The sequence below is a fragment of the Labeo rohita genome, chromosome 14 (assembly GCF_022985175.1).
Source record: "Labeo rohita strain BAU-BD-2019 chromosome 14, IGBB_LRoh.1.0, whole genome shotgun sequence".
In the NCBI taxonomy this organism is placed as follows: domain Eukaryota; kingdom Metazoa; phylum Chordata; class Actinopteri; order Cypriniformes; family Cyprinidae; genus Labeo; species Labeo rohita.
This window is the reverse complement of record NC_066882.1, coordinates 13978705-13989811: the sequence shown is the minus strand read 5'-3', so window position 1 is coordinate 13989811 and position 11107 is coordinate 13978705. Positions and strand designations below refer to the sequence as shown.

Below are 11107 nucleotides of genomic sequence, written 5' to 3'. Positions count from 1 at the left end.
AGAAGTCTCTAGTATTATTTTCCAGTTCGTTGACCAGTAGTTTACAAAATGCAGACTTAACAAATTTGCTAACAGAACCATTTCAGATATGATTTTATTAAAAAGCAGCTGTTAACTAAAGGTTTGCACACACAAATAAGTCACTAAAGAGTACAAATACACAATCTTGCATGAGAAGAATCTTGTGATGAGCCTCACAACACAAATGTGATGTTTAAATTCAGCTAATACATGCTGTAAAGTCTGTGATGTGTTCAGCAGTCGCCTCTGGTCAGAGTCTTTGTGTTGCAGTATCTTGGTAATCGTGAGCATCACTTCTCGATCAGTGAGTCCAGCTGCTCTTGAAGGGAAGCCAGCTGTTGGAACAGAATAGCAGTGATGGATGGCTAGCAGTAGGGGTATAATTGAAGGCTAAGTGCAATATGTTCAACAACACCTCCAACGATGTTACTTTTTTCCCATCAAGCCATTTGTCAGTTTAGGCGTAAACAAACACTGACAGCAGAAACTGACACTGGCCAAGGGTTACGGTGAATCAGTAAAGCATGTATGTGTGTCTAGTTCTTTTGCTCACTAATATATTATGGACAATTTTACAGAATAGATTTAAAGTCAGAGTTGGAACCGTCTTGAAAAAAAATGTGTCTTTTCCCACAAATTTTGTATTTATCCAAACTGTATAATATCCAAGGTACACGTTTCTAGTTATTGTGCAGGTAATTCTCATATTGTATTTTCAGAAAGTTTGGAGTATTTGTCCTGTCCCCAAATTTGTCACTACCCGAAACACAGGAAAATATAATGTAATAAGAAGAGTTACATCAACCTTTTAAGATTTTGCTTACACCTGCCTTGTAAATATAGATTTTTATATTTTAATAAATCATTTTTAGAGGTAAATCAATATTATTATCAATTTTAACAGATTTATGGCTATATTTTCAATCCAGTTTTTCTTTGTAAAAGGCAATAAGTTGATCATACTGATTTCAAACTTGAGTATTCATTAGTTTGCATATACATTAAACCAAACTATCATAACATCTTAGTTGATAATTCAGCATACTTAATTTTTGATAAAACATCCCATGTTTCGGTCATGACAGCACATTTTCAGTAGTGACAACAACATTTTGGTACATTACATCACATTACACAATTTTAACCCACATCCTAAAACACTATTAAAACTTATTTAAATACTAAATTTTTGCTTATTTCCCCCAAATAAAGGATTATGTGTTGCCTTTTGTCACTGCTACTGTAGTGACAATTTCATGGGATAACACCCAAAAATCAAAGATCAAACAAACAAACCTCAAACTCACTACCGTAACTCCACCAAACATTTCGGTAGTGACAATTTTAGATACTTTTAACCCTAACTCAAAGATGCTAATCGGCACATGGTTAGATAACAGTTGTACACATAAAATCTTGAATGTAGAATAACTACTTATAGAAAATGGTGTTCAGTAGTGATATTTGTTAAAGTTTTCCAAGATTTTTCATATTTTTGAACACATTTAGCACAAAATGATGGGGCCTGTCTTCTCACACCTTGTAGCTTTGAGAGAGACGAACACATGAATATTTCCTGATTATAAATGTACGAGGAGGATATTTTAAATATTATTGTGGGTTTCAATAGATAATAAAAGAATCACAGTAAACATCTAAGATTTGAATAGTTAAACATTTTTACATGTTTTTTTTTTTTTTTTTTTTTTTTTTGTGGGACAGCAGTTGCACCAATTCTGTAAAATGGCCCATAAATGTAAAATTACTCTCTCCAAGAGCAATTGGAATATGGAAATTAAAAAATGGATTTATGCATTTTTTTTTTTTTCATACTTAAAATAGATTCTCTCTCAGCTATTGCTGTAAATTACACATTGAACAGATGGGAATCAACAGATGGGTAAATATGATATGCTTACATATTTTTTAATAATTTATTAAAAGGATAGACTCAAATGAGTCATTTTTGAATGTGCTATGTTGTGTTGCATGTTTCTGATTCACTGTTAATAGGACTGGTTCGTAAGAGTCATTTGTTTGGGAATCAAAATACAGTGGTCACAATGACATGGACTAAAAGGTATTGGGAGTTTAAAGAGTGATTATTAATGATTATTACTCAAACTGGTCTCATGACGAAAATATACCTCTGGGAACTTTTTCGCAAGATGCAAAATACATACCACCATTGTACGTTTCGTGACATATTTGATGCGAAATGTCCACTGGGTGGTGCTAAACGAGTGTTCCTTTTTTTTCCCAGAAACAGATAAACGTACATATGGTACGTTTTATGTGATGTTTGTTTTGTAGGTGTCACCGCAGTTCTGGGAATCATAGTATTCCACATATGGACAAACATATGGAGCTGTAATTATAACTGTGTATGAAAACGATTACAAGTGCTCACTGTTTTACCACCTCTAGTGTTAATTTCTGTTGGAAACTGCAGTGATATGTACTTATTGGTACGTATTTCATGTCTTCCGAAAAGGTTCCCAGAGGTATGTTTTTGTCGTGAGACCAGGTAGAATTAACTGGAAAAATATTTTTACCCAGTTGCAATGTATGCAAACTTTTGGGTTTATATGCAAACTCACCTGCTCCATCTCTTGCTCTTCTTGATGAACCATAGCATTCAAAATACCCTGGAAACGATCCTGCAAAATAAACAAAGAAAGAGAGAAATGGAGAGAGAGAGACTTTATCTAGCTGACAGAATGCTGTTTTGATGTTGGCCGTTTGTGAATGTCTTAACTGCTTGTACACATATGTATTTGATTCGTGGCCTTGTGAATGGATCTCAGACATGCATGACCTTTCTCTGTCCCCTGTGACAGTAATGACCGTGGACAAATTTAGCCAGCATAGTGCACACAGGGCAACCGAAGTGACACTGTTAAACCACACGTATGACCCCGTTGCACAGCGTCTAAATCCTCCCAAATGGAGCAGCTGCCAGAGCAATGAATTTTATGCTTCTTTTGTGAGTTATGTAAAAGCAGCTAAAGGCAGAAATGTAATATTTATGCCTTAAAAAGACAGCAAAAACTTGCCTTCTTAGGTTTATTCAAGGCCATCTTAAAGGACTGTACTGCACAAAAACAGTGTCACCAAGGCTATCCGTTTACATGATGTACCGTGCATGTACATCATTTAGTGCAGGTCAAATGAGACTCACCCTCAGGGCTTGATTTTCCACCTTCATTATCAATTTTTCCTGTTCCTTCTTGCGGGCACGCGTTTCCTGAAGCTTGGTCTTCAAATTGTTGATCTGCACCTGGTACTCCATTACTGAAGATCAAATAGAGATTGTGAGCCCTACACATGAGCCCTAGTTAGCACGCATACAGTTTAGTCATAGGCCCTGATGTCATATTGAGCTCTTTTTACCTTGAAGAGCTAGCTAATCTGCAAATGCTCATGTAATCTAAGGTCTCAATTATCTGCAAATCTTTCACACTCTAACCGTGCAAACCCTCAAGCTACATAAATCCCACCTCTTATGTTCTGCAGTCTCAGAAACAAATTTTATTGAGGGCACACACACACCAGCATATCGAGAACACGCCTTCTAATTTTGGGGATATACCATTTATAATGGATGTGATATTATTTATCAAGAGCATATAGGATTTTTTCAAAACAAATTCAGCTGCCTACCTAGACAGCACTTTTAGGCATCATTGACACATTCTGAACATGCATTTGAAGCACTGTTATTATTTAAACAGTTTTTGTCTTGTGACAAAAAGACATTTTCCCTTAAATTTCTCGAGGGGTAGTTCACCCCAAAATTAAATTCTGTCATTAATTACTCACCCTCATGTCGTTCCAAACCTGTAAGACCTTCGTTCATCTTCGGAAGACGAATTAAGATATTTTTGATGAAAGCCAAGAAGCTTTCTCACCCTACATGCAACGCAACTGACACATTCAAGGCTCAGAAAGGTAGTAAGGACATCATTGAAATAGTTTATGTGACATCAGTATTTCAAATGTAATGTTATGAAGCAATGAGAATGTTGAAGATTGACACAGAAGAGACAAATTTTTTGAATAAAGTAGTTATTTTTGTTTTCTTTGCACACAAAAAGTATTATAGCTTCATACAATTAAGGTTGAACCACTGATGTGACATGGATTATTTTAAAGATGTCCTTACTACCTTTCTGGGCTTCTGAATGTGTTGTATGCATTGCTGTCTAAGCATGGTTTCATCAAAAACATCTTAATTTGTGTTCCAAAAATGATCGAAGGTCTTACAGGTTTGAAACAACATAGGGTGAGTAATAATGACAGAATTTTCATTTTTGTGTGCACTAACCCTTTACAGTTTAGTCTATTTTACTTCATCTACAGTGGCATTTGAAAATTTGGGAACTCCTTGCAGAATCTGGGAAAATGAATCATTTTAACGAAATAAGAGAGATCACACAAAATGTTATTTTTTTATGTCCTGAGTAAGATATTTTACATAAAAGATGTTTACATATAGTACACAAGACAAAAAAATATCTGAAATTATTAAAATAACCCCCTTCAAAAGTTTGTGAACCCTTGATTCTTAATGGTTACCTGGATGATCTACGACTGTTTTTTGTTTTTCTTCAGAAAAATCCTCTAGGTCCTGCAGATTCTTCAGGGTTGACTGTATGATTTTGAGATCCATCTTTTCACAATGATGACAACTATTAAAAAAGGTTCAAACATTCACTGATGCTCCATTAGGAAACACGATGCTTTAAGAACCGGGGAGTGAATTTTTTTTTTAATTTTAAGATCAAGGTAAATTGTATTTAATTTGTCTTCCAGGAAACAGGCAAGTATCTTCTGTTGCTTCCGAAAGGCACTACTAAATGGAAAAAAATATTTCAACAACATAAGAAAAATGTGGACATCTTCATCCTGTTCAAAAGTGTTCACCCCCTAGCTCTTAATGCATCATGTTTCCATCAGGAGTGTTTGAACCTTTTGTAATAGTTGTGTTTGAGTCCCTAAGTTGTCCTCAGTGTGAAAAGATGGATCTCAAAACCATACAGTCACTGCTGGACAGAGTTCAAATAGGCAAAAGATGCTGGAAAACTGAAGAATCTGCAAGACCTGGAGGATTTTTCTAAAGAACAGTGCTCAGTTTAACTGTTCACAGTTAACAAAACAAAACAAAAAAAGTCATAGATCATCCAGGTAACCACACACGGTATTAAGAATCAAGGGTCCCAAAACTTTTGAAGGGGGTTATTTTAATAATTTCAGCTATTTTTTGTCTTGTGGACTATATGTAAACATCTTTTATGCAAAAGATCTTACTCAGGACAATACAAAATAAAAAACAACATGCATTTTGCGTCATCTTTCTTATTTTGTTAAAATTATTCACATTTTCAGATTCTGCAAGGGGTTCCCAAACTTTCACATGCCACTGTAGGACGGCATCTTATTATAGTTGACTGGAATAGCATTTTGGTTCACAAGAAAGTGCAATAATAGTCAGTGCAATCAAGAGTCAACAACACTCTTGAAAAGACATCTAACTAAAGAAGTAACTCTATACCTAAACCTTTTCCTTTGAGAAATATGTGAACCAAACACATGGTGGCACAGCTCTGAGCAGCATGGCTCATTTTTGCTGGTTACGTGCCAATGTGACGTAGAAGGCACCCTGCCAGTGAAGAGACAGAGAACTGCGAGATGATGCCAAGGTCAGGCATGTCTGTCACTCACTGGCATGGGTAAAGACACCACCAGACAGCCGGTACACCCATCTGACCTAAATACCGCATCAGGCTCATCATTCAAATGTTAATCTAGGTCGGCTGTTGTTTGTCTGCCGGTCTGCCTGCCTGTCTGCGATACTGAATTGTTTTAATTGGACTTGAGCTGCTGTCCTGAAGATGCACTGTAATTGATCAGACAACCTGTGTACCGCGGTCTTACCGATCTGACTGTTGCGGTCATTCTCGTCTCTGCCTCCATCCGTCTCGTTCAGTTTCTCATGGAGCTGCCTGACCATGTCGTCTTCAGTGTCCATGATGTTAAGGTCTTCATCCTCATGTCGTTCACCCTCCTCGTCCTCATCCTCGCTGCTGCTGCTGATGTCGTTGAAGATCTCACGTAGCTCATCGTGTTGGACTAAATTAGAAGAAAAACGTAAAGAACTTCAGTCAGAGAAAGACATAACTACAATAAGCAGACTTGTGAGATTACACACCTGAAGAGCCGTGACCCTTGTGTCCCGAGGTTCCAGGTGAAGACTCCAAGTTGGACAGCGATAAGCTGTTGTCAGGTTCTTTAGTCTCATCCTCAGCAATCACCTCCCATCCTGACCACAGGGTCAAGGTTCATATATCAATAATCCCTTTATCTTCTCATCCTCTGAGTTTTGGCACAAGCCCACTTTGCGGTGTGTTACATCACTGAGCTGCTGAGCTCCACAAATTTATAAGTGAGTCATGCCACTTCCTGTAGTGCTGAGCTTAACCAACTCTATTTCTTACCCAGTTGCTCCATTTAATTTGTGAGCAAGCCTGCCACCTGGTGGCAAGGCGGAGTTTGACAGAAATGCTCAATCCTACATGAGTAATGAGATTTGCATCTAGATTTATTGTGAGGCTGGGTTTGCAGCAACTGAAAGTGACAGGGGAAAACAAAAGCAAGAAATAAAGGATACGAACACTGACGGCTTCGGCGTCTGTGCTCAAGAGCCTCTTCACCTCCTTTTCCACATCAGGAGATTCGATGTACTGCGGGATAAATCAGGTTAGAATTCAGCCCCAAGGAACACGTTCTCAAAAACGGCATGCACGCCTTCAGACGCACACATAGAACTAACAGTAGATGCTGGCTGCACGCCAGGGAACACATTAGCGATTAAAAGGATTAAAAGGAAGCAGAGTCAATAGCAAGCTGCAACGTAGCTGCGATTTATTCAGGAGTCAGAGAGAAGAACCTGCCACTAACTCGCCTACTGTCACTTCAATCAAAGGAAGAACCAGATTGCTTTTCTGCAAACCATGGTGGTAAATGAAGATGGAATGCTTTATTTATATGTAAATCGTAGCTTTTAGCATTAACTCATTCTCTTTTCTTGCAAGAGTAAACACTTCTTCCAAACTAGGGATGATAAAGGATTGTAGAGTCAACAGAAAATCCAAAGAAAAAAACAACTGAATGCTTGAGGAAAACCAAATGAGGTTACCTTCTTCTTCGCTGTCTTCCTGAACCGCCTCTTCCTTGTGTTCTTCAGAGGAAGAGTAACTGGAAGGAGACAGATGTAATTGGATATAAAATGAGTTTAATCATTCTAGCACTGATAGGCTGTCTCGACATTCACTCCAAACCAATTACGGGGGAAATTCTAGTACGGGAGTGGAAGGTACTTACTGCCATGGTTCCAAACAAATTTCTTGTCTTTGTCCTTGTCTTTTTTTTTGCTTTTGGAGTCTGCAGTGCCTGTGGGCTCCTCTAGAGGGGGGTACAGGTCTCCATCCAGTGTGCATACCAGCATCTTAAACAGTAAGGCAGAGGAACTAATAGTGTTATGGCCTTGTAAATGTGCTGAAGCTCATTAAATAACTTGTCTCTGTAATCTAAGACTGCAAAAGGGAAATTTAATTTAAGACTCTCTAGGAAACTTCTATTAACATCTTACCTGACAGATATCAGCGGTCTTATAGAAGGTCTTTTTGTCAACTGTTTTTAAGGACTCCAGGATGCAGGGTAAATCCACTAATTTGCAGGCTAAAGGGACACGATCCACACGTACAATCCCATGGCGACCATCGGCTACGAATATGGGAACAAATTCCATGAGCAATATTTTTGCAAAAGAAATTGACATTCAGAGGCAACATGCTAAAATAAATGGAAAACACTTCTTTGTTCATCTGAGTTTCTCACTTGTATAGTACTTACCATGCAATTCTATAGTAAGTCTGTCTTTCATGTTCATGCTACTAGACTGGGCGATCCGTCTGACTGTGGAGGCATACTCCTAAAAAAAAAAAACATTCCAGAAATCATTTTAATATACTGATTTGGTGCTCAAGAAACAGTTGAGCTGCTTAATTTTTTTTTGGTGAAAACTGTGAAATATTTTCAGATTTCTTTTGATGAACAGTTCAAAAGAGCATTTATTTTAAAGTCTTCAATGCACATTTACGAGAGTACAACGATGCCTGACGGATTCTCATGACTGCGCGTTAAAGACTGACACAGAAGAGAAGAAATTGTTGAATAAAGTTGTTATTTTTATTTTCTTTGCGCACAAAAATTGTTCTTGTAGCTTCATAAAATTCAGGTTGAACCACTGATGTCACATAGACTATTTTAAGAATGTCCTTACTACCTTTCTGGGCCTTAAACATGGTAGTTGCGTTGCTGTCTATACAGGGTCAGAAAGCTCTCGGATTTCATCAAAAATATCTTAATTTGTTTTCACGTTTTGTCTTATGGGTTCAGAACGACATGAGGGCGAGAAATAATTCTCATTTTTGGGTGAACTATCCCTTTAAATCAATGTATTGCATCCTTGCAGAACACAAGTTTCAATTTCTTTAAAAAAAATAATAAAATAAATAAAAATCTTGCTGCACCCAAATATTTAAAAAGGAGTGTATTTACCCTGAGATTTTGTTATTACAACTGTAACGTTTTGTCTAGGTCTGTTTTCTGTCTTATAATGACACTCTTATACAGTATGATGTATATTCATTTCTGAATGTACTGTTCATACTGTTCTGTGTTCCAGTGTATCCCACACTTGTCTTATTTAACTGCCTTGCAGACTTTTGTTTCTTCATGTATGTACATGGTTTAACAAAATTTCACTTGATTGGAATGAACAGTGTATATTATTGGCACTATATTTGTATGTAATTATTTGCGACTTGTGTAATAACACAAAGTTACTAGTCTTTTAGCTCTTGAGTAACTCTCAAATAAGTCATATCAAAAAACAATCTAATGTGATCAGTTATTAAAATCCATTTGATGGTTTGTTCAGGCAGTGTGTGCATTACTTAAATACTGGCTTGTGCTAATATAGGTGAGTAAAATGAAGGAAAAATAACTGACCTGAGGAAGCCGCAGAACAAACTGACTCTCCAGCTCATGAGGAGCATCTTCTTTGCTTTTGGATCCCACCTTTCCCACTGAAACATTTTATTGAAGTTTTAAGATACAACATATTGGTTCACATTTGTGACCCTGGACCACAAAACCAGTCATAAGTAGCACGGGTATATTTGAAGCAATAGCCAACAATACACTGTATGTGTCAAAATTATTGATTTTTCTTTAATGCCAAAAATCATACAGATATTATGTAAAGATCATGTTCCATGAAGATATTTTGTAAATTTCCTACCGTAAATATATGAAAATATATGAATTATTGAATAGTAATATTGCTAAGAACTTCAATTGGACAACTTTAAAGGCGAGTTTTCTTGCACTCTCAGATTTCAGATTTTCAAATAACTTTGTTGTATCTTGAACAAATATTGTCCTATCCTAACAAACTATACATTCATGGAAAGCTTATTTATTCATCTTTCAGATGATGTAAAAATCTCAATTTCAAAAAGTTGACCCTTATGACTGTTTTGTGGTCCACGGTCACATTTATTACATATTTACGCACACACTCACAAATATGTGGTTGTATTAAATGTTAATATATGAACTTAAATGTTAATACATGACTTTGGAATATACCAAGGTAGGTTCAATGATTACCACGATCTTGAACCTTAGAATTCCAGGTGAATACCAGGATATGTCATGACTAACATCGCATCACTTGATTAAAACATAGTAATACCGCTTTTTTGTTAGTAGTACATTGAATTCACTGTATGCATGCTAGTACCTTTAGTTTTTGAAGTCATTTTTGGCTCCTAATTCTGCACAAAACCAGAAAAAGAGAATATGTTTGCATATAAAAACAAACGATGTGCAAACTATTAGATTGTTACACGCTTTTTAAAAACAAGAGTAAATACACTTTAGGAATAACATGTTTTTGAAGTGATAACATACAAAAAAAAAAGTATTTCAACAAAAGCGTTTTAATAAAATACTCACCGAAATCCGGGAAGCTAACAGGCTAACGCTACATATAACAGTGGGTACTGATATATAACAGCGTCAGATAATATAACTGTTCAATATTAGTTCCTTTAAATGCCCAGAGAATAAAATGGCTGCAATAGAACACGTATCATGAATTATACTACGTAAATACACAGATTTTGAGAGACAGAAATTAAAATGGTACAAATAAATATTGCTGTGCCTCGATGAAACTGACTCGCGGAAGCTCAGCGTATGTTTGCGCTTCACTGCCACCTGCTGTCTGTTGCGTAAAAACAGCTACAAATCGAAACCTGCTAATACGGTAACATAAAAGCTTAAGTCTATTAACACATTTTCAGAGAATGTCTCGACCGGGCAGTTATTTACGTGAACACTTATATGAGCATAAGAGGAAGTAAATGATACAAAAAACAGTCAAATAATCATCATAGCGCATTCTTCATGAATGAATGGACAAAAACCCAAGCTTCATACATCGTCCCATATGGTCTAGCGGTTAGGATTCCTGGTTTTCACCCAGGCGGCCCGGGTTCGACTCCCGGTATGGGAAGTACCGTTTTTAGTTTTAAACATACGGATTACAAGAAATTTCTGCTACATAATTAGAAAACAGCAACAATAAAGCACCTAACTGCATGTAATGTTTGCTGCAACAGAAACACAATTGTTATTTTTTTTTTTAACATTTTATTTAAAAAATAATACATTATTTGATTAAACATCTACATAACCAAGCTTTTATCTCGTGTCACTGGTGTGTTACGTATGTTCGTATCATTTATAGTGGGTCAGATATCTTACTATATTTTTACAGCACTACTAAATGTGCCTGGGTTCAATTTGAGGCCAACATTATGGGAACGTTGGTAAGGTGTGTGGTAACACTTTACAAGTAACTTAAGTAATCAAATTACCTTTTCAAGTAACTAGTAAAGTAATGCATTACTTTTAAATTTACAAGAAAATATCTTAGTTACTTTTTCCAAAT

The 11107-nt window shown here is 36.4% G+C and overlaps 1 protein-coding gene and 1 non-coding gene across 2 annotated transcripts; one reads left to right on the top strand and one right to left on the bottom strand.

Moving 5' to 3' along the window:
* Nucleotides 1–76: 76 nt before the first annotated feature.
* Nucleotides 77–10361, bottom strand: taf7 (TAF7 RNA polymerase II, TATA box binding protein (TBP)-associated factor). The gene is made up of 13 exons (XM_051128314.1): nucleotides 10108–10361; nucleotides 9893–9926; nucleotides 9097–9173; nucleotides 7936–8014; nucleotides 7673–7806; nucleotides 7405–7528; nucleotides 7220–7278; nucleotides 6692–6764; nucleotides 6233–6343; nucleotides 5959–6153; nucleotides 3203–3315; nucleotides 2622–2681; nucleotides 77–356 (listed from the first exon to the last, which is right to left on the bottom strand). The coding sequence occupies exons 2-13, from the start codon at nucleotides 9909–9911 to the stop codon at nucleotides 312–314; spliced, it is 1089 nt and encodes a 362-aa protein (XP_050984271.1). The 5' UTR covers nucleotides 9912–9926; nucleotides 10108–10361; the 3' UTR covers nucleotides 77–311.
* Nucleotides 10362–10597: 236 nt separating this feature from the next.
* On the top strand, nucleotides 10598–10669 carry trnae-uuc (transfer RNA glutamic acid (anticodon UUC)). Its single transcript has one exon. It is a non-coding gene; the product is annotated as a tRNA-Glu (tRNA).
* Nucleotides 10670–11107: the final 438 nt, after the last annotated feature.